At 41.5% G+C, this 24566-nt stretch overlaps 1 protein-coding gene and 1 long non-coding RNA gene across 30 annotated transcripts in view; one reads left to right on the top strand and one right to left on the bottom strand.

The window, feature by feature from the left end:
* Positions 1–24566, top strand: part of DLG2 (discs large MAGUK scaffold protein 2) — a 1555116-nt gene that overhangs the window by 1419145 nt on the left and 111405 nt on the right. For 27 of the 28 annotated variants that reach the window (XM_075919432.1, XM_075919430.1, XM_075919421.1 and 24 more), the window contains one exon: positions 4001–4115. In XM_075919432.1, the coding sequence (XP_075775547.1) occupies positions 4001–4115 (115 nt within the window). Of the gene's footprint in view, positions 1–4000; positions 4116–5455; positions 7309–24566 lie in introns of those variants that run through there. The other variant, XM_075919440.1, reaches the window with a different exon arrangement.
* LOC112547334 (uncharacterized) overlaps positions 1–24566 on the bottom strand; it is a 77532-nt gene that overhangs the window by 33334 nt on the left and 19632 nt on the right. The window lies entirely within an intron of this gene.

A 24566-nucleotide genomic window follows, 5' to 3' on the forward strand; every position in this document is an offset into this window, starting at 1 on the left:
CTGGCATCACTCCATTGAAGCTGGGCCACATTTATATCAGCTGAGCATCTGACTCCATCATCTACTAGCCCTTACTTAAACTAGGTGGACTGATTTGACATGTCCGTTCTGAACTGATATTTTGTCTTCCAATAACTCTCTAGTATTTTAAACATCTTGAAAGTGAATTATTAGGGCTTTATGTTGTTTTTTAATCTTATACAGTCTGAAAAACATGTGCGCCTTTGCCAACCAGTCACCCATTTTTTTATAGTCACTGCTTTGCAATGCACTAAACTAGGGTACAGGTGCATTATTTTTAAAATCTAATATCAGCACTTATGAAAGCTTTTATCACCGTGAAACAAACATTGATGATCCTGCATAATATTGGAGAGCAGAATTTAATACCTGCTGACAGAAAGAATTAAGATCTCTCTATTGGTACCAACACGAGATAAATTCAACTTAATATAGTCTGGGTCTGCTAACATTCAAGTATTTCAGTGGCGTCATTTCCAATGTATCAGCATTTCCATCTGAATCTATTATCAGATTTTGGTTGGCTTTTATTTGTTTTATTAGGTTCTTTTGTTTTGGGGTTCTTTAAGAGCAGCGAGGTTTCTTACTCTGTATGTTCAGTCACAGCTGCAACCTGTCATAAAAAGCTAAGGATAAAAATAATTAAATTTTAATATTATAAAGACTTTTAATTGTTTTGGGGGACCTATTTTTGTGTTTTCTGCTGCAATGCTCTAATTTTATAACTAAAAAGCAATTTCAGCAAAATGAAAAATTTCCTGTCAGTAGCTTGTGTAGTAGATTTAGCCTAGTGGGTCTTTTATAAGTGACTAGGACCTCCAGCACCAAAAGTGGGTTCTTGGAGTTATTGTCCTATGTTAATTTTTTAACATAACATAAGAACATAACATAAGAATGGCTCTTAAATAAAAGACCTTGACGCTTGTTATTGGAAAGCCTCTAGGGAGAAAAGGAACTTTAGCTACCAGAATCAGTATATTAATCACGTGCCTATTTTCATGGAGATTTTGCTAAAGTAAGGCTGGCAATTGCAGTAGTGTATCAGATAGTGATGGGCTGTTGTTTTTTTCTTTTTTCAAAGAGCCAAAAGATAATGAATCAACCTTTCACTGAACTTATTTTTGTCTTTTGTTCATCTGGCACGACCTTAATTGTTTGAATTGATTTTTCCAGAAACTGCATCACATTACTGGCTCATATTCAATTTGTGAGTCACTATATCCCCCTAGATTCTGCTACCTTACCAGTGGCTCCCCATTTTGTAGTTCTGTATTTGTTTTGTTTTTGAAGTGTAGCACTTTACATTTCTCTTTATTGAATTTCTTGTTGATTTTAGACCAATTCTCCAGTTTGTCAAGATCATTTTAAATTCTAATCCTGGTCTTCAAAGTGCTTACAACCCCAGACTGGTGTCATCCAAGTATACTTTCCACTTCATTATCCAAGATCTTAATGAAAATATTTAATATAATCGGATGCAAGAGTAACTCTTTGTGAATCCATTAGATATGCCTTTCCACATGGAGAGTGAACAGTTGATAAATATTTAATCTAAATTTTTGGTCTTCGTTCAATTTTTTTTAAAAAGGTCCAGCTGCGGAAATTTGCCTCTCACGTTGTAGAAGCCTCACATATCCTGTGTTATTTATTGAAATCAATATGGGGGTCTGTAGTTTGACCCCATGAACATGTAGTTAGTAAATATTTTTAAATCATAATACATTTTACAAGTATCTTGTAGGAAGATGCAGAATTAATTTATAATCAAATAAAACTATTTAAAGTATCAGACCATGATGAAATGTCAACCAAAGTCAAAGCAATACAAAACATTATGAAGTCATCTTCATTGTCTGACCATCCCAGCTAAGTATCAAATGTGTTGGAGTACAAACTGCAAGTAATTTGATGCTGTGCTGTAGAGTGTCATCTTTTTATCTTCATTTCTCACACTACAGATTGGAGTCTAAATATAAGAATTACTCCCACACCTCAGATGCAGAATCTGTTTGGGTTTCTTTATTAATTATTAAAGGAGAAAGCTCTGATTGAAGCTGCTCTGGAGTAAATTATTTCTTTTCTTGACCTAATCCAGAAATAAAGTCTAAAACTCATTCACACACACCTTGAAATATAATGTAACATCATTGTGAGTATATATAATGCTTGTGAATTGGCAGCTATTTAGACTGTAGTGCTTTCGGTTTGTCCACAGAATGAGTAGAATGTGAGTAGTGGAAATGCAGGATCTATTTTAAATTGATTTATTTAAAAATGTGCCTTTCCAAATATCAGGCAGGTTTACCATATAGCAAGGAGCTCCTAATAGGGTAGAATTAAAAATAAGTAGGAGTAAGAGTAATAATAAAAAGTTAAAATAATATTTTATTTGGCTTGACAGAAACAATTCACAAATGAATCTTGACCAAACTGACCAAGGGGGAATGGCCTAATCTGTGTGTAAATAAGATTCAGGGCAAAGGTGAATGTGGTCCCCAATACATGTACTTTAAGGTTGGGGGCTTCTGCTTAGGGTGCAAAGCACTGGTTGGACTTCCAGTTCACCGACACTCTGCTTCATTGAGTGTGCAGCACGGGAGGGTCCCTTGATATTGAGCTGCTTTCTATAAGGTTAAGTCCTCTGGGGGCTGAAGGGTTCATTGCATGCTTTGCCCGCCACTACCACCGGGCAGAGGCACTTTACATGGGAATTCCATAGTCAGTATGGACAAAATAGATGCCATGATATTTCTTTGCTAAATGGGATTGGGAGAAGAGGTTCTCTGCACAGCTCCACTTCCAAGAACTTTGGAAACTTTCCTTATTGCTTCTTCATGTGTTTGTGCAATTGGTAATTTTACTGTACCCTCTCTGTAAGCAAGGTAATTCCGTCACAGAGAGAGGATGATCTGGTGGGTGTAGTGTTAGCCTATGGCTCAGGAGACCTGGGTTCTGTTCCTTAGTGTGCCACAGGTTTTCTGTGTGACCTTTGGAAAGTCATTCGCTCAGTGCTCCATATACAGTGTCTCAATGTCGTGAATGGTGACTATATTAAAGGTACTGAAGAGTTCAGATACTACAGGTAATGGGGTTATATGCATGTTTGAGATAGTTGACAGCAATGTGGTGTTCTGTCACATTGATGGATGTTTGGCTGCATGCATGTGTCTCCTGACTGTCCTGCCCTTTCTCTGCACAGACAAACAGCAGAGCAAACTTGGAGAGAACCCCCAATGATTACAAAAATCAGATAAGGGACAAAGGCCCCTGGCCAAGCATATTGTCAAATGAAGCACAGTGATAGCACCTGGCAGACTCTACAAGCATACTATAAATGTATGCCCCCTGACAATGGATGCAGTCAGTCAGTGGTGGGACTTTCCGCTGACTCCTTGGTTGGACAGAGGTTTAAGGCAGGTGTCCCACTATCTATAGACTGAGACAGATAATCTGGGATACATAATTTATGTATCATTTTACACATTTCAGGACATGTTTGTTACCTCCCTTTGTACTTTACTCCTGATATTTCAGACAAAACATTCCTGTTCGCCATCTGTCATTGTTCTTTCACTCCAGATGTTTCAGACAAAATATTGCTATTCATCACTTTTGTCAAACCATTTTATCATGTGCTAGTTTGGGGTCTTCTTGTGCTGTCCTGCTCGAATGTGTTTACATGTTCAGTGTGCTTTAGCAGTGCTAACAATACTGATGCCGAGTTCATGTCCCAGACACTGACTTACAGGCAAACATCTGCTTTTGATAGGGCCTATAATAATATAACTTTTGCTAACTTTGGTGCAGGCCTCAAGCCTTACACTAGGCCCAGGTTTCAGGCTTTTTCTTTCTACTACAAATAGGTCATGCAACCATGATTCTAATGACATGTCCTGGGTTTGTTAATCTTAACATTCATTTGCATTTACCTATTGTCATGCAACTAAAATAGAGGATTTTTTTTAATTTTCATCATCAGAGTACGCTCGATTTGAGGCAAAAATCCATGACCTACGTGAGCAGATGATGAACCACAGCATGAGTTCTGGGTCCGGCTCCCTGAGAACCAATCAGAAGCGGTCACTCTACGTCAGGTAGGCTCAGAGTGTTTTTCCTTATGATAAATATCAGTAGCTCCTCTACCATGTGTTTTGGGGAGCTGAGGAATATAACTGAGACTTGCATTATGATGTGAATTGACATGGTTAAAAATGTATAATGCAGTGATATGAATACATTCTCGATGTGCCTATATTACTAATGTTATCATTTCACAGCTATTTTTGAAGAGCAGTAAAAAGAGTTGTAGCAATGTTTTCAAGATGAAATGTATATGCCTATGTCATATTTATTCTACCTAATGACTTACCATCCCCCAGAATCCTAGAAAGGCCTAGCAGCTTCAGACATGCCAGCAAGTGTCTTTGTGCATCAGTCTGTTCCCCAACAAAAACTGTCTCTCAAACAATTGACCCTGAGTGAGAGAGACATACACTTTTATCCAGCTAGAAGTTCTTTGTCTTCTTAGTTTCTTGAATTTGGCCTGCTGCTATCCAAAAGCAGTTTGGTTTGCTCAAGAGGAAGTCAAGCCAGTACCCCACCCTTAGAGTCAGTATCTATTGCATTATCTTGTGATAGCCCTCAGTAGTTCGTTTTATCTTGAATCATTGTTTTGAATTCCTGTTTGTTTCCTAACTTACCTGTTGATTAAACCCAATACACCTAATAGTAAAAATCCCAATACAGTATCTATAGATTGTTACATAGTAGCCTCATGTCTGCCACAAGAGTCGCAATGGCAGGGCAAGTGCAGGGACATTTTTTATGTCATTATCAATACAGTATTCTGTAAGTAGAGGACTTCATTCTGCTCACAACCCAGCACCTTTCATCAGCATCAAATTAATACAAATTTTTAAAAAATCAAAACTTTTAAGTACAGAAGCCAAAATCCCCTTTGGTGGCAGTCACAGGGTAACTGACTCGATAGCCTCTGAGTAAACTTTTCAAAAGTGCCTAGGTGCCATTTTCAAATTGATTTAGGTACTTTGGAGCCTAAGTATTACTGAAAGTCAATGTTACTTAGGTTTCTGATGGTCAGATTTTCAAAGGAATTTAGGCATCTAACGTCACATAATGGGATATTGATCAGTACCAAAACAAGTGAATCAATGGGAGTTAGTTACCTAATCTGCTTAATGCTTTAGAAAATCTGTCTGCATCTTTAGGTGACTACATACCTTTAAAAATGTATACCTAATTATCTAGATCACTTTTGGAAATGGAGCATAGGCTCCTAAATTACTTACGCTCATTTGAAAATGTTACTCTCTGTCTTAATACATAGCCTGATGGCATTCTTCTGATGTCTTTTAGCCACATATCTAAATATTACTTCTCATACCAAAAATAGAGATCTGTTCTTTTATTTCAGAACTGAGCAGAAAATCCTCAGCCATAAAACCTGAAGAACCTCCATTCATTTTTATTTGCATGAACTTATGCTGTCAAAGCCAAGAAAGCTGGCTGGATTCATCTCTACTAAAATTGTGCTTGCTAAATGCTGTATTTTATATATTTTTATCATTTGTTTAGAATGTGGTAAAGCATGGAGGCCACAGTCAGGGGTATGGTCTCCAATGTGCTAGGCGCTGTTGATTCAAATAATATATGGTTGTTACAAAGGGTAGTGTGTGTCTGTTTTAGGTACTGGGGCAATGGGGTGGGAGGAAGAGTAACATGGCAAGCATGTGTGTTCCCTAATGTTCTGATTTCCTGGGGACATTAAGGATAGAATCCCCTTCTCGTTAAAGGACTTTTATGAGAAATCTGGAGTGTAAGAGACTATTGTAATAATGTCCTTTCAATTCAGGCCAAGTGCCTGAATTTTTTAGATGATCATTTTTAGATGATGAATTTTTTTTAGATGATCATTTTGATAAGCATCTGTGCAGTGTGCGAAGGACAAGATGCTTCTAATTATCCTAAAAATGTCTATGTAACAATTCCCTAGCTGTGATGGAAAGTTAATGATGCCATTTTTCTTCATTTCTTCTTTATTTAAGATGTTATGGTTTTGCTATTCTGCATTGAATAAGAGCTTGTGTGTGTATGTGCGTGTATCTATTTAGCTTGAAATGTTTTAGCATTGGAGTTTTAATTGGGATAAATTTCATTGGTTTAGGCAGTGCGTGGGTACATAAAGTAATTGCTTCATAGATAAAATTACACTGGGAAAACCAGAAAACAGGGAAACAAGTTTTTCTTAAATGAGAATTATTAAAACATAAATACACTTAGAGCACCAGCAGCAGTCAGATAGGAAGTGTGGGTCAGACTGCCCTGCTTGAGAAAAAGGGTGAAAGGAAAGGCAATACTTGTGGCAGGAGCCATGGTAGGTGCTAGGATTGCATTTGTCAAAGCTGTTAAAATGTAGTCCTAAACACTGTATATACTAAGAATAAACCAGAGAGAGTGAGAAACATTTAACATAAACTATGTATTCCTTTGCTTTATTTTGGTGGTTTGTATTCTTTCCTTGCTTTTTATCTTAGTCATTTCAAAGAGCCACTGCTGCTCCTTGGAAAATGTTCCTCTTCAACACTAATTCTGGCTCTCATCATATTTTCTGGTTTCTCTTTATCTGTTCTCTTTAGTATTGGCCTTATAAAAATATTGTCATTGTTTCTTAAGAACTCATCTGCTCCTGCTGCTCTGAGCCCTAATCTTCTGTGAGGAGTGTTATCAGAATGTCTACAGAAACCAACTGCAGGCCATAAAGGATATTATGAGGCTCTAGGTGAGGGTCAAAAAATCTTAAGGAACCCAGACCTTCTTTGTCATTTAAATCACTTCAGTCAGAAAGAACAAGATAAAGAAAATCAGAAAATATGATACTATGGAGGAACTGATGTGTAATGGGCTAAACAGTGGTTATTTGTGGCTCTTTTATTGCCTGGCTAAGGGTAATGGATTTGTTTTGGATCAATTTGTTTTAATTAAAGTGCTGAGACAAGGTTCTGCTTTTCACCACTTTTCATTCTTAACCATTCAACTTCTAGCTCAAAAACTCATTGACAGGTGGATGACAACTATCAATAAAACTAAATACTGTGCTATACACAAACGACTTTTTGGTACTGACTACATCCTTATCTGTTGGACTTATAACTTAAAACAGTGTTTCTCAACTTTTTTTTGTAAAGTACCCCTTTAAAAAAATTATAAGTGCCCCCAGTACCTAGAGTTTTCAGACACACAAAATTTTTTCTACCATTGCAACACATTTGTTTAAACAACTTAATCATAGCTGGGCAGGTGATGAAATTTTGGGTGTAAAAAGTACAAAAATAATAACACTGTAAAATTTAAAACAAAAATTCAGTTTTCTCCAAATTTCAGTTGTGTTTATTACAACTAATAAAAGAAAGTTCTTCTTCACACAGCGTGTAGTCAACCTGTGGAACTCCTTGCCAGAGGAGGCTGCGAAGGCTAGAACTATAACAGAGTTTAAAGAGAGGCTAGATAATTTCATGGAGGTTAGGTCCATTAAAGGCTATTAGCCAGGGCATAGAAATGGTGTCCCTGGCCTCTGTTTGTCAGAGGCTGGAGAAGGATGGCAAGAGACAAATTGCTTGATCATTATCTTCAGTCCACCCTCTCTGGGGCACCTGGTGCTGGCCACTGTCGGCAGACAGGCTACTGGGCTAGCTGGATCTTTGGTCTGACCCAGTACGGCCATTCTTACGTTCTTATGTTCTTATGTTGACATACCCCCCCCAGACACCTCTCAAGTACCCCTAAGGGTACTCATACCACTGGTTGAGAAAAACTGGCTTAAAATATTTGTTATTGGAAAAATCATTTGCATTGGTTCAAAACAGCTGCCCGTCCATGCTCTTTTCTCTCGATTCACTCATCAGCTGTAGAATATGGCCAATCTTGCTGAGGGTGGGGGAAGGCAAAGGGGACAACTACTCGGTGATTCCAGCAGCGATGGCACCCAGAGCCCTGGACCCTTTAAATGGCCACCAGAGTACCATGCAATGCACTCTAATGGCTACAGGAGCTATGTGACATGCTCTGGGTGGCTCTGAGGGCTATCTGCCCTCGTCCCTGCTCCTTCTGCCAGAGGCCCCACCCCTTTTGGGAGCACAGAACAACCTCCCCACACACCTTGCCCAGGGTCCCAGCATGTCTGTCAGCTCTCATGACTATGGCAACCTTTTAAAGGACTGAAACATTTAGGAAGTGCTGTCTTTTTGTTGAAAGGGAGCCAGCCAGTGAACTTTATTGTTAATGATCAAGCACTGAAGGGATCTTCTAGTACAAACATGAAGTATCTATGCCATTAAATTAATAGATACCACCAAATTGTAAGTGTGCGCGCATGTATCATAAAGTAGATCAGTGTTAGATTTATGGAAAATGCAGGTGAGCGTATCAGAATTACACCTCGCACGGCAGTCAATTGAAAAACAGATGTAACCGGGAGCATACCATGCCAGTGAACCTGCCTTCATAGGATCAACTGTCTCAGGAGTTCTCAGACATCATTTCCCCGTGACCCCCTTCTAAGAACAAAAATTATGACATGACCCCAGCAGGAGGGACCAAAGCCTAGGCCTCCTAAGCTCTGTAGCACAAGATGTGAGGGGGTGGGAAGCCTGAGCCACGCTTCCTTTAGCTGATGGATCAGCCCAGGTAGGGGGCCTGTAACATGAGCCCTATCACTTTGAGCTGAAGCCCTCAAGGCTTTGGCTTCAGTCCCAGGCAGTGGGGCTTGGGCTTCACACTTTGGGCCCCAGCAAGTCTAAGCCAGTCCCAGTGATCCCATTAAAATGGGGTCATGACCCACAGTTTGACAACCACTGGTCTATCTGATTTCTAGATAAAAGGGGTTCAGGCAAGTTTAGAATACACAACAATAATACTTTACAATTCTTACATATTATAGACAATTTGTGAAGAAAGGCGTATAATTAAACATTCTTACCCAAGGGAGTTAACCCAGAATTAATGTGGCTGTTTAGAACCTTGGATTCTGTTCAGGAGGTTTATGGAGACTCAGAGCCTTTCATTTCTAGCCTGGTGGTTTAAATCTGTCCAAGATCATATGTGACCAAAAGTCATTGCTTCTAAATGAGATTGTAGTCTTTTGTAAGTGTATAGAATGGTTTGCTGCAGTTCAATTTTTTTCCATAGCTATACTGGTTCCCTTACATCACAAGGATGAGATGAATCACCACAGTTCAATTGGGCATGGAGCCTCAATCTGTCAGCCATACAAGATGGTCATTCATGTCAAGGCTTGGGCTCCTTAGTGGGCAACAGAAAGTATCTTGCACTGCTACTGCCCATGCTGTACCAGTCTTACAGATACTGCACAGTACAGAGAGTATATTAGGCACTTCAAAATAGTGAGCCTTAAATTCAATTTAAAAAAAAGCTTAAAAAAAGGAAATTATATATATCTTTGGCAGATATCAAATAGAATGTTTTTAATTGCTGTAAACCTCTAGGTTTTATAGAAAATTATCATTCTGAACCTCATACATGGTTCCATATCAGTGGGGGGTTTTTTTCTTTCTTTTTTTTTTTTTTTTTACCATGCTTGCCTGTTATATGAACCTGAGTTTGGTGGTTCGTGAATGTCTAGAAGATGGTAATGACTAATGAGCATGGTGTACGAAACATACATTGAACAGATACAGCTGTAAAATGATAGAAAATTATAAAAAAATCTTTAAAAGAAAGAAGATGTTTCAGAATTGTTCATTAGGTATCTTCAATCTTTGAAACCAGTAGGCTCACAGGCTGTATGATCAGGAAAAAAAGCAGTGGGTTGAGAATCAGGAATCCCTGAGTTTAACAATGGCTTTGCCACCAAGTCTACGTCTAGACTGTGGAGTTAAATTGTAAGAAGAGATGCAAATTGCAAACTGCAATTTGTGTATTTTTTCCGGGGGCGGGCGTTGGAAAAGGATTTTCCAAAATATGGCCCATTTACATGGGGCAAAATTTCGGAAAAACCTCCTCTTTCAGAATATCCCTTATTCCTCATACATTGAGGAATACAGGGATGCCAAAAGAACGCGTCTGCTTTTTCGGAAACTGTCCAAAAAAGCAGACGTGTTCCTTGGATGCAGCAGAGCTTTTCCAGGATCCCAGAAAAGCTCTGCAGTGTAGGCATAGTCTCTGACTTTAAGGAAATCTCTTCAGTCCTCTACTTCAGCTTCCCGATCTCCACAGTCATGGGGATAATATTGCTTCCTTTACCAGAGGGCTATAAGGGATAATTAAGTAATGTTAGTATAGTTCTTTAAACACAAAAAAATTACACATGTGGTTAAATTATTGGGTTTTCTAATTTATATACTGAGCCACAAAAGAATAGAATGTGAACATTTGTCACAGTAACTTCTCAGGCCTCCATACAGCTCAAAGGAGATATGCCTTTAGAGAATGTTAGGAGCTAGGAGCATTCTGTTGTTTACTCTGATTTCCAGAACAACGAATCCTCCATTTGGAGCTACAGGCAATATGTGCACTTACTTAACTCCTTAAAAATAGACTGGATGCCGTAGTTGCAGTAGCACCTTGGGGAGAGCTCTGGTTTGAAAAATCTCAGGATTTTAGCTCAGGAACTGCAGTGAGTTACAAGTGAAGAGTTCAATCACCAAAGTTTGTGGGGATTGCAAGCAGCATTCAGGGTTGGTTACATTTATAGAATGCCTGTTATTGCTGAGGCAACCAGGTGTCCAGTTTTTGAACAGAGCAGCCAATGAAAAAGGATCCTGGCAGCTCTGCCACTGTCTGTCCAATTGGTGGTACCATGCAGAGGGGATGCAGCAACATGTCCTTCCTCTGCCTCTTACATGTAGGGGCAATCTGGAGGCTGCACATGCTGCCTTGCCCCTAGTGCCCCGTACTGCTCTGATTGGCCAGGAAATACAGCCAATGGGAGCTGCAGCCAATGAGAGCTGCCCCACCTGTGGAGGGGGCAGCACACAGAGCCGCCTGGCTGTGCCTTCAGAAAGGATCCAAAGGGAGGACAAACTGCCTTTTCTAAGTAAGCAGCACCCAGAGTCTGCACTCCTGAGCCACTCCCAGGCTTGACTGTCTTCCCCAGCCCTGATCCTCCCTCCCACCTGCTGAAACTCTCAATCTCATCCCAGAATACTCTCCTACACCCCAAATCCCTCTCCCCAATCCCACCCCCACCAGAGCCCTCACCCCCTACCACACTCTTGCGGATGCAAATGAGCAAACGAGTGAGGGTGGAGAGAGTGAGTGACAGGGATGTGTATGGAGTGAGTGGGGGGTAGAGCCTCAGAGAACGTGTGGGGTAAGGGTGCTTGGTTTTGTGTGAGAAAGTTGGCAACCCTAATTATATCCATCATTTTATCTGACTTTCTTCCTGAAGGCTACACATTCCCATTGTCTTTAGTAAGTATTATATTAGGTTTGAAAGATGGAGTTCTCTGAGACCCCTAAATGTGAGAAACATGTAAAGATGACAAAATTCTTCCCTGAACATCTGGGGGAAGACATTTCCCTCTGCAAGAAACACTCAGTGACGATAAAACTTCACTGGATATTTTGGGTGGGTTGGGGTAGTTATGAGGGGGAATAGGAATTTAAAAATATAAAAAACATCAAATACAGAAGCTGTAATAGCCTGGTCTCCCTATCCATAGAAATTACAGACACTCTTGATGATGCAGTCTACGGCATGAACTGAATGTCTTGCTCCATTAATTAGCAGGAAAAGCTTTCAAAAGTGTGGAGCATCCTGTCGTCTCTTCAGACTTTTCCTCAAACATGCACATATACCCTAAAGCTGTAAAGGCAGCCTGTGCAGTATCTGCTGTTTCTATTTCAGTAACAAAATGCTTTTCATTTTAGGTTTGCTGGTTTTGCAGGTCAATGCAATTCTCACATTTTTGTCCCTTGTCCCCCATAATTTCTTGGAAATTCATTTGCCACTCTCAGAAATAAAATCAAAAGTTATTGGTACGTGCAATAGATATGGCCTATGTGTTTTTCTAGAGTGGATGGATGTGTAGTCCCAATCACAGTGCCACACCAGAAATTACTTTGCTTTCATGCTGAAAACATTTATTACAGAATTATACCTTTGTGAAAGGATTTCTGTGAGGGAACATGGCACCTAAATATTATTGTTGTTATTATTTTAATTATCACCAGAGTCTTCACTGTACCCCTCAATGGCAAAATAGAAACCACTACAGCTCTCTATTTGTATTGAAATATAAATGGTCTCAAGTGAGTTTTTTATGTTTGGTTATTTACCTTTAAATCTCAAGCACTGTAAAGTTCAAAATTTACAGCATAATTGAAAAAGAGCTGAGTAACAATACAGACAATCAGTGCTTCTGAAAATCAGGCCTATAAGTTTTCAGAGATCCTTAGCTATGGTCCCAATATGTTGTGTGTATGCTAGTCACTACTCTACTAGTCACTCCCCTTCTTTTCCACCCCCTTCCCTCCTCCCCTCCCCCTGGCAGCAAGCATGAGAGCATAAATTGGTTCTGAGAGGAGCCGGCTTAAAAGCTGGTTCCCCATACACTGTCTCCGTAGAGGGGCAGGGGAAGAAGAGGCACAGCAGTGGACTGGGTACAAGCCAGGAATCAGTTGATTCCTGGCTCATGCCCGGTCCCAGATGCTGTGCCTCTGCTTTTTAAATGGCATTTTAAATGGAATTTAAAAGGCAGAGCCGCAGCAGGGTGAGCTCCTGGGGCGGGAAACAACCCCGCTGTGGCTCTTCAGTTTTCCCCCTTATTGACTAATCGAGTAGTTGATGGATATTCCATTGACTACTCAATTAGCTGATAAAACACAATTTAACATCCCTAGTGTATGCTGCAAGTGAATTGTCATTCTCCATGTACAAGAGGAGTGTGAGAACTGTGGAGCTGAAGACATTCACATTAGTGCATTTTAGGTTGAGATTTAAACTTTATTGAAGCGCTGGTGTAAAATGAACTAAAATGTGATATGCTAAAAGACAGTGATATGCTTGATACATGTCTGGGTGTGTGAAATTTGATATACCTTTAGCTGCATAATGACCTGGCTAAAGATTTCTATAACACTATTCTTATTATCTCAGGATGGATGTGAGTCCTGCTTTATTAATATTTAAATAGTTAATAATTTTTTAAAAGGTAAAGTTAGTTTTACAGATGAAAGTAGTTTTTCCTATGGGGAGGGGGAAAAAAAGTTAATGGACAGCAAAGATTGAAAGTATAACCCCAAAAAAGTCACAGCATTCTCATCTCAGGTTCCAACCTAAACACACTCCTTTACATTTACATCATGGTTGAGGCAGGACATTGTTGTCATGAGCAGAAGAACCAATTCAGCCAAACTGATCAAAAGATGAAGCTTTTGTGCCTCTTTATGAGATTCTAAATGTCATCAAGCTCCTCCCTCTACTGTCTGATACTAGGAATCTCAACCCACTACTGATGGTCTGGTTCCTTTCTGAGACTTCCCTAATAATGCCCCCCTAGACTGGACAAAGAGCCTATCAAAGACCTACATTTGTTGGGCAACCAGGGTTTCCCAGGCACACATCAACACGTCCAGCTAAGCTACCAGCTGCTGGGGACTGTGCTACCCAGCCACCTGCCAGATATCTCTCTTGAAGATGGTCTAGTCTCCCAAAATGTAAGGGGAAAGAGGATGAGATGAGTCCATTTTATTATTTTTTTATTTGGGGCTACAGAGCAGTTTTTCAGGTTCCAAAATCTAACGAATTCCCGTCCACTTATTGACATGAGGGCAGCCTGAGGATTTTGGGTAGAGTTAGTGAGATGATACTATGGAATCTACTCATCCAGTTTCCTTTTTTTTTTTTAAAGAGGGTGATCGTTGGGTCGTCCCAAAGATCTTGATACAAAAGAGATGCAGCCTAGTGCTATACTGTAGTCTGTGTATATTGCCATTATTTTTAAAAAGCATTCAAGGGACAATTCTCCAGTTGGTGATTTGTAGCTTACTGTGGCTCTGGTCATACAAGAGCTGGACACTTGAGGTGTTGAACACCCTCAATTCTCGTGTCACTCAGTACCTGGCAGGACAGAACCCTATGGAATAAATTACAGCTTAGAGTAGTATTCTTGTTGTACAGGACAATAAACTCTACTTTAAATTCTTTATTTTGCAATATATACAGTACAGGTCGTACCTCCCTTAACCAGGACTTCCTGGTCCAGCAACATCCTGGTCCATGCCCAGAAACAGGGAGGTCTGGAGACGGGCAGGAGCACAGTAGGGGGCACCGGCAACCCGACCTTTAGGTTAATCCTTTAAAACATGTATTTTTCCACTGCATATCAGTTCCCTGTTCAGGTCACTCTTATAGGGTGCATCTACACAGCACCCTAAACTGAAAATAAGATACACAATTTGCACTACGCAAATTGCGTATCTTATTTGGAATCTATTTCAAAATAGCTTATTTTGAAATTTGGCGCGTCTACACTGCAAAATTTCAAAATAACATGCTATTTCAAGACATCCTTTATCTCTCATGAAATGAGAGTTACCGTATGCTGATATAGCACGCCCATTATTTTGAAAAATATTTCAAAATAATGGACAGCTTGTGTAGATGCGAGGTAGCTACCTCCGGTATCCCGAAATAGCTGTGCAGTATAGATGTGCCCATAGAAATCCATTTCGTTACCTTATCAGTGGATTTCTTAACTAGACCTGTATCTAGTTTTTTGCTAAACTACTAGCTGTTCAGTGAAATTATAAACCAAATACTGAATTATTAATGCCTGCTGGAACAACTTCTCTTTTAGCAATTATGATAGAAATAACAGGCATACACTTGTGTCCATTTTTCCTTATTGTTCTATCTCATAAAATAGTTAAACAATGTTCCAGAAGAGATAATAGACATAACATGTGATGTTTTTGCTAAGGAAGCAGTGCACCTTTTATTTTCATAGAGATATTTTAATAGCTTTTCAATACTCGTATAGTCTGTTTCTCAGATCCACCGCGAGGGCACATCTAGACTGTTTTAATTTCGAAAGACGATATGCAAATTCCATGGGATTTCCATGAAAGTAGTCTGGACGTGTTTTTCGGGGGGGGGGGAAGACCTTTTTTGAAAAACTGCATAAACCTCCTTTTTAAAGGAAGAGCGTTTTTTTCTAAAAAGGGGGTTATTTTCCGAAAAAAGCCCACGTCCAGACTTCTTTCACTTTTGAAAGATCTGCTTTCAAAAAAGCAATCAGAAGAAGATATGCAAATTCCCACATAATTTGCATATCCTCTTTCGAAATTAAAACATAGACATGCCCTGAGACTGCCAGCTTTATAGAGCAGTGCCTTTCTTGGAAGGGACGCATCAACTAGAATATAGTTGTTTCATCAAGCAGAAAAACATTATGAAAAGACTTTGCCTTTTTTAATTGTGTGGGAATAAGATTGGAAGATTTAAATAACCAAAACAACCACAATTTCAGATGTCCTGATTTTTAAATGCAAATTCAGAACATGATCAATTAAGGAAGGAAAAAGTGACAACAAAGTAGATTTGTCTAAAGCTTAAAATGGCTGAAAGTGAATCAGCAAAACATGCATTTAGGGCTTTTCTGTTCTGTTTAAAAAAATGTAGTCACTGATCAAAGCTCTTATGTTTCCATGTCAACAGCTAACAAGGGACATTGGTTAGTATATTGCTCAGTGAGGTGCTGGGAAAGTAAAAGCCAAAGTAGAACATATATGTAGCCAAGTAACCCAGGGGAGGTAAAATGCACCAGTACATTTAGTCAAGGTGTGGGGTACACACATGTATATACTGCAAGCAAATACAAAATGTCAGGATTACTAAGTGAGCAGGCAAGTGAGAAACAACAATAGTAATGCTTTAGCACCTATTAAAATGTCTCTCTTCTGAGGCTCTTGAATAAATTAACCCCAGAGACATGGCAGAACAGACCACTCTCTCACTAAAGCTGTGTCTACACTGGCAAGTTATTCCGGAAAATCAGCCGCTTTTCCGGAAAAACTTGCCAGCTGTCTATACTGGCCGCTTGAATTTCCAGAAAAGCACTGACGATCTAATGTAAAATCATCAGTGCTTTTCCAGAAAAACTATGCTGCTCCTGTTCGGGCAAAAGTCTTTTTCCGGAAAACTGTTACGGAAAAGGGCCAGTGTAGGCAGCACAGTAGTGTTTTCCGCAAAAAAGCCCCGATTGCGAAAATGACAATCGGGGCTTTTTTGCGGAAAAGCGCGTCTAGATTGGCCACGGACGCTTTTCTGGAAAAAGTGCTTTTCCAGAAAAGCATCCTGCCAATCTAGACACGCTTTTCCGAAAATGCTTTTAACGGAAAACTTTTCCGTTAAAAGCATTTCCGGAAAATCATGCCAGTGTAGACGTAGCCTAAGTGTATAGATCATAAAGTCAAGGTAAGTATTGTGATGGAAGTTCACCCAGGACAAGAGGAGTGAGAATTTCCCTGTGAAGAAACTTTCCAAGAAAGATAAATGAGAATCTTTTCTTCACAGTGAGGAAATCCATCTGTGGAAAAGGGGACCTACAGGTGTTCAGTAGGCCATGGTGATTGGTGGGCTCTATCATATTGTCTTGTGCCTGTCATCAGAAATATAGACGGCTGACTGAATTGTGCAGTGAGCATGAGAATACAGGTAAATTGCCTACCAAAAATTAAGGTCCATACAGAGCCCAAAAGCCGCTCCAACTTAAGATTTCCTGCTATCTCAGCCCAGGTCTACACTAGGGAGTTACTTCAAAATAACTCCCCTTAGCTCAAATTTATAAGTGGAGCATCCATACTACCAAGCCAAAATAATGGGCTGGTTATTTCAAAATCCGTACTCCTGCTTTCCTCAGGGAATAACACAAAGGCTACGTCTACACTGGCACCCTTTTCCAGAAATGCTTAAAATGGAACAGTTTTCCGTTATAAGTATTTCCGGAAAAAGCGCATCTACATTGGCAGGATGCTTTTCCGGAAAAGCACTTTTTCCGGAAAAGCGTCCATGGCCAATGTAGATGCGCTTTTCCGGAAAAAAAGCCCCGATCGTCATTTTCGCGATCGGGGCTTTTTTGCGGAAAAGACTATTGTGCTGTCTACACTGGCCCTTTTCCGGAACAGTTTTCTGGAAAAGGATTTTTGCCCAAACGGGAGCAGGATAGTTTTTCCGGAAAAACACTGACAATTTTACAGTAGATCGTCATTGCTTTTCCGGAAAAGCAAGCGGCCAGTGTAGACAGCTGGCAAGTTATTCCGGAAAAGCGGCTGCTTTTCCGGAATAAGTGGCCCAGTGTAGACACAGCCAAAGGCTACATCTAGACTGCAAGCCTCTTTCAAAAGAGCATTTAGACTACAACCAGTACTTTTGAAAAAGCAAGCTGCTTTTTCAAAAGAGAGCACCCAGGCAGTCTCGATGCTCTCTTTCGAAAAAGCACAATTTGCATTACATAGCATCTTTTTTCGAAAGAGCACTTTCAAAAAAAGGCGTTCTTCTTCATAAAACGAGGTTTTCCATGATCAAAAAAACCTGCCACGTTCTTTCGATTTACTTTCAAAGGAACGCGGCAGCAGTCTAGATGCAAGGGAAGTTTTTTTGAAATAAGGCCACTTTTTTCGAGAAAACCCTGTCATCTAGACTCACCCTTTTAAATTTCAAAATAGTGTTAATGTGGATGCTTCAGTGCTGCTATTTTGAAATAATTGGCCTCCAGAGGTGTCTCACAGCTGCAGCTCTGACTGCTCTGGCCACACCTGCAATCTTCACTGCTCCCCTCCTCCAGCAGAGCTTAAAACTCCTGGCAGCAAGAGAAGGGCTTCTTGCATGTGTCTAGCTTTACAAGCCCCATGCCAGGCCACACCCTGACACTCAACCAATGCTGGATGAAAATAAAAGAGCTTCAGCAGGCCTACCAAAAGGCCAGGGAGCAGAGTGGATGCTCCGGGGTGGCACCATACAGCTGCCGGTACTACGACCAGCTGGATGCCATCCTGGGAGGGGAGGGCCAGTCACATCCCCAATCATCATCATGGAGTCTGACCACAACATGCCGAGTGTCAGCCTCCAGGAGGGCAGGATGGCAGATGAGGAGGAGGAAGAGGGCCAGCCATACAACCATGCCTGCCAGCCAGGACGTGCTCCTCACCCTAGAGCCAGTCTACCCCCTCAGGATGTCTCGCAGGCTTTGGACAAACCCGGGGAAGGTGCTTCTGGTGAGTTCTATAACTTTTCCTATGTACACACAGGCGCAGGTGACAGGCTGTGAGGGGCTGCATGCTTCTCTCTTGGCCTACTCAGCCTGGGAGCCTCACAACAGCCTGTGCACAGGTTGCACATGGAGCACCAGTCCAGATCACTCAGCCCCATGACATTCTCACAGAGGAACCTTTGTCTCCTTCTCACAAGATTCCTGCACAGGCCTGTCTTACTCCAGCCCCCGTGGCGGGATGCCTTCCCATGACAAGCCACCACTAAGGAACCACAGAGCAGTGCTGCTTACAGATTGGGGTCATGTCTTCACTCAGGCAGCATTTGCCCCCGGTCAAGTGTGGCAACGTGGAGGAGTCTTATCCTGTGCATGCAAACCTGCTGAGGGGAGGAAGAAGTGGGGAACCCAGTAGCACTCTCTCCAGCAAGTGGCCTCTGCCACTCATATACATGTCCCCCAACTCTCCTCTACCCCTCCAGTGGGAAAGGATAGAAGTTCTCTCTCTGTGGCATGCCACCAGTGCCAGACCTGATGTGTGCAGGGCACAGTAGAAAGCCAAGCCAAGCCACTCTGCTCTGCCCCATTCCTCTTCTCTTCCCAGGTCTGCTTGTCCCCAGGCCGTGGGTGTAGTGATGCTCCCGAGACGTCTGTGCTCCTGCAGGAAAGTGCCTGCTGTCTAGGCAACATATGGCCTTGCTTTGAAGCACATCACCGTTGTCTGAACTGAGACCTTCAGTGTCAGCTCAGACATTAGGGCAGGGCTTCATATGCAGTGTCTCCTGTGATGACTGCCCTTGTAACTTTTCTTCACAGCTGGTTCAGCTGAGAGCTTGGTGCATCCCCTACCTCCCACGCCATCTACCCAACTCTTCAAGATCCACAGGAGGAAATGCACCCGGGAGGACCTCCTGAGAGAGCAGATGGCCTGCTTGCAGTCCCTCATCCAGGGGCTCGAGGAAGAGCACCAGGAGCGCGCTGTGGACTGGGAGGAGCACTGGCCTGACCAGGAACAAAAGAAGACTGCCTGGGACCAGCTGGCCTGCCAGCACTACGCCATGTGCTCCTCCCTCATGTCAGTGATGGAGCGCATGGTGTTGTGCATGGAGCAGGCCACCTGCCACTTCCCCACTCCCTCTTACTTCCATGGCTTTCCATCTTAGCCCCCCGCAGGGGCCGCCAGGGCCCCAGAACACAGGGCAATGGGACCTCTCAGGCAACCAAAGCCTCCCAACCACACAGAGGCAGGTGTCAGTACCAGTTTCATCCCTAAACCTCCCTTCCTCCTCCTCCTCCATTCCAGGTTCTTTACCCAGTCCTTCCCCTGTTCTATGTCCCCCCAATTAACAGTCCTGTTTTTTCAAGAAAAAACCATGAGACGCAGCACGAGGCCTGTAAGCATAACGCTGCTTAAGAGCAGCTCTGGCTCCATGTTGTGAGTGCTGTGGCATCTGCCTGGGCACTTGTGCACTGTGTTCCTTTTGTGTCCCATGAGGGGGGAGACAGTGGAGAAGTGGCATGTGAGACACGGCCGTAGAGAGGAGCACCTGAAAGCACGTGTTGCAGCTTGCCTGACCAAGCAGCAACAGGAAATATCCACCTTCCTGGTGCCCTCATTAGAGGGTTTCCAGAGGGGCCCTAAGTCTGAGGCAGACTCCAGTCAGTGTGGACACACTGTTTCAGAATTATTCTAACTAATTTTGATGCTTCCCCACAGTGGGGACATGCTATTTTGATTTTATTAAATTGTGAGTTATGATGTCAATTTTCATTATTTTGAAATAGTTTCCTAGTAGACATGTCCTCACTGTCTTAGCAGAGAGTGAAGGTCTGGGACCACTGGCTTGAAGCCACTAACTCTAGTACCATGCGTCTGACTGGGTAGTTTCATGAACTACCGTGGGTGTCCTGCAACTAGATTATCCAGGATTTCCATTTCCAGGATGAGGGTGTCATGCAACCAATGTGAATAGGACTGCAGGAGACATACCAATGGCTGGACAGTAAGTTTGGTTCTGAATCAATTTAAGTGAGGGGTTGGTCACACCTTGTAGTTTGCTGTATAGAAGTTCTTGATGTTTTGCTCTGTTTCTGAGCATCTCCCATGCAGTCCACTATCCTTGGGAAGGTGAGACTTAATTCTAGCTACATGGGCCCCTCTTGATAAGTACTGGATGGGAACACTGTGAGGTTGAAAAAAAAGACTCCAGAGAGCACCCACGTGTGTGTGTATACATTTATCTGTATGTATATTTGCCTTTCAGCTCACTGTATTTGCTTTTTTATCATCTGTGAAGTCTCTTCTTAGAGCTCATACTTCACTCACGATTGTTTAATTTCCTTGTTTTTTCTATAAACAAATCAGTTCAGAAATTGCTACTAGACCTAGTTAGGTAAAGTTAGTGTCAGAATGTCACTTACTAAGAGCAATTCAAACAATTAAACTAATCCGCCCACTTTCATGAATCTGTTGAACATAAGAACACAAGAACGACCATACTGGGTCAGACCAAAGGTCCATCTAGCCCAGTATCCTGTCTGCTGACAGTGGCTAGCACCAGGTGCCCCAGAGAGGGTGGACCGAAGACAATGATCAAGCAATTTGTCTCCTGCCATCCCTCTCCAGCCTCTGACAAACAGAGGCCAAGGACACCATTTTATCCCCTGGCTAATAGCCTTTTATGGACCTAACCTCCATGAAATTATCTAGCTTCTCTTTAAACTCTATTATAGTCCTAGCCTTCACAGCCTCCTCTGGCAAGGAGTTCCACAGGTTGACTACACGCTATGTGAAGAAGAACTTTCTGCTACCCCTTAATTTCGTTTGGTGTCCTCTAGTTCTTCTATTATGGGAACTAATAAATAACTTTTCTTTATCAGCCCTCTCCACACCACTCATGATTTTATAAACCTCTATCATATCCCCCCTCAGTCTCCTCTTTTCTAAACTGAAAAGTCCCAGTTGCTTTAACCTCTCCTCATATGGGACCCATTCCAAACCCCTAATCATTTTAGTTGCCCTTTTCTGAACCCTTTCCAAGGCCAAAATATCTTTTTTGAGGTGAGGAGACCACATCTGTACACAGTATTCAAGATGTGGGCATACCATAGTTTTATACAGGGGCAGTAAGATATTCTGGGTCTTATTTTCTATCCCTTTCCTAATAATTCCTAGTATCCTATTTGCCTTTTTGACCGCTGCTGCACTCTGTGTGGAAGTTTTCAGAGAACTGTCCACGATAACTCCAAGATCTCTTTCCTGATTTGTCGTAGCCAAATTAGCCCCCATCATACTGTACGTATAGTTGGGGTTATTTTTCCCGATGTGCATTACTTTACACTTATCCACATTAAATTTCATTTGCCATTTTGTTGCCCAATCACTCAGTTTGGTGAGATCTTCTTGGAGTCCCTCACAGTCTGCTTCTGTCTTGACTATCCTAAACAGTTTGGTATCATCTGCAAACTTTACTACCTCACTGCTTACCCCTTTCTCCAGATCATTTATGAATAAGTTGAAAAGGATTGGTCCCAGGACTGACCCTTGGGGGACACCACTAGTTACCCCTCTCCAATCTGAAAATTTACCATTTATTCCTGCCCTTTGTTTCCTGTCTTTTAACCAGTTCTCAATCCAAGAAAGGATCTTCCCTCTTATCCCATGGCCATGTCATTTACACAAGAGCCTTTGGTGAGGGACCTTGTCAAAGGCTTTCTGAAAATCCAAGTATACTATATCTACTGGATCCCCCTTGTCCGCATGTTTGTTAACCCCTTCAAAGAACTCTAAGGGTATGTCTACACTACCCCGCTAGTTCGAACTAGCGGGGTAATGTATGCATACCGCACTTGCTAATGAAGCCCGGGATTTGAATTTCCCGGGCTTCATTAGCATAAGCGGGGAGCCGCCATTTTTAAATCCCCGCTGCTTCGAACCCCGTGTAGCGCGGCTACACGGGGCTCGAACTAGGTAGTTCGGACTAGGGTCCTATTCCGAACTACCGTTACTCCTCCTACCTTCCAGTCATTAGGTACGGAAGCCGATTTAAAGGATAGGTTACAAACCACAGATAATAGCTCAGCAATTTCCCATTTGAGTTCTTTTAGAACCCTTGGATGAATGCCATCCGGTCCCGGAGATTTGTTAACATTAAGTTTTTCTATTTGTTCCAAAATCTCCTCTAATGACACTTCAATCTGGGACAGTTCCTCAGATTCATCACCCACAAAGGACGGTGCAGATTTGGGAATCTCCCCAACGTCCTCAGCTGTGAAGACTGAAGCAAAGAAATCATTTAGTTTCTCCGCAATGGCTTTATCGTCCTTGATTGCTCCTTTTATAGTTCGATCATCTAGGGGGCCCACAGGTTTTTTTAGCAGGCTTCCTGCTTCTAATGTACTTAAATAAACATTTTGTTATTTCTTTTTGAGTTTTTGGCTAGCTGTTCCTCAAAATCTTTTTTTGCTTTTATTATTACATTTTTACAGTTGATTTGACAGTGGTTATGTTCCTTTCTATTTATCTCATTAGGATTGGACTTCCACTTCTTAAAAGATACCTTTTTGTCCCTCACTGCTTCTTTTACATGGTTGTTAAGCCACGGTGACTCTTATTTAGGTCTCTTGCTATGTTTTTTAATTTGGGGTATACATTTAAGTTGGGCCTCTATTATGGTATCTTTAAAAAGATTCCATGCAGCTTTCAGGGATTTGGTTCTAGTCACTGTGCCTTTTAATTTCTGTTTAACTAACCTCCTCATTTTTGTGTAATTCTCCTTTTTGAAATTAAATGCCAGAGTGCTGGACTGCTGAGGTGTTCTTCCCACCACAGGAATGTTGAATGTTATTATACTATGGTCACTATTCCCAAGTGGTCCTGTAACGGTTATTTCCTGGACCTGATCCTGCACTCCACTCAGGACTAAATCGAGAATTGCTTCTCCCCTTGTGGGTTCCTGCACCAGCTGCTCCAAGAAGCAGTCATTTAAGCGGTTGAGAAATTTTATCTCCGCTTCTCTTCCTGAGGTGACATATATCCAGTCAATATGGGGGTAATTAAAATCCCGCATTATTATAGAGTTCTTTATTTTGGTAGCCGCTCTAATCTCCCTCAGCATTTCAATGTCAATATCGCTGTCCTGATCAGGTGGTCTGTAATATATCCCTACTGCTTTGTTTAAGTCCGTTCTGTTGCTATTAGAGACATTCCCAGTCCTCCACCTGAGACATTACACAACTCCAATTAGAGATATACCTTCTAGTTGCTATTACAGTACAGGATGTGTATTGCTATGTATCCGTTGCCTCCATGCAAGGTAATTTCATGTTGCTAACTTCGCTGAAGTTCCCAGCACTACTCCCTCACATGATAGGTAGAAGCCAGGAAGATCTGATTTCCTGCTTCTGAAACCTGTAGTACTAAAAGTACTGTGTTCTAGAGGGAGTACTTCTGACATGAGGCTATAGTACTATTTGGGTGTGACATAGTTACTTGGGGATTCAAGCAGGTATTTGTATTGCCATATAGCTGTAAGTACATAAGGTTTGGTATGGGCCACTTTGGGATAATTTTGGCAGTAGCGTGCTGAGGATTTTTATCCTCCCATTTCCATTTTTAAATGGGTCAATATTTTTATTTTTCCTTAAGGCCATACATTTATGCATTCTTCCCTCTTAACAGCCACTATTTCCTATCTCATTTTCCCCTTCATTATGACTTTGGGGCAGTTTAGAATTCAGACTGAGATTGTGGTGAATGACTGCTGTAATTACTCCTTTCTTTAGATTCTGTAAACCGGTTTCTAAAGATAAGGCTTGTCAGTTATCAATCATTAAATGAAAACCTATCCTTATGATCAAGTACTATTATGACACTTATCATGAATGGATCATAAATATAGTGTCAGGTTTAAGTTTTGTCAATAGCTCTTTACAGTGCCTATATGTTTTTCAACTTATTTGTCAAGATTTATGCTCTGAGGAACTGTTAACTCAAGAAGTAAAGTTTAACTTTGTTGTTGAAAAATGCTACTAGTCTGCTAAGCCCCACCCACAAAAGGAAACTGACTCATGCCTGACAATATTTTATCCCTGGGGGAATTTGACACCACTGCACGTGTGCAGTATTCATCTTGCCTTCAGATTTTTTCATTTCCTTAAAGAATAATAGATTCTGACAGAGAAGCAAAGAGAAGCCACAAGAAGAGTCATATGATCCTCCCCAACAGCAGGCCCAAGTGGGTGCATCACTTTGGGCACTGGGAGCAACCAGGAGAGATTTAAAACACCTCCCCAGGG

Source organism: Pelodiscus sinensis, chromosome 1, assembly GCF_049634645.1.
Source record: "Pelodiscus sinensis isolate JC-2024 chromosome 1, ASM4963464v1, whole genome shotgun sequence".
NCBI classification, from domain to species: Eukaryota; Metazoa; Chordata; order Testudines; family Trionychidae; genus Pelodiscus; species Pelodiscus sinensis.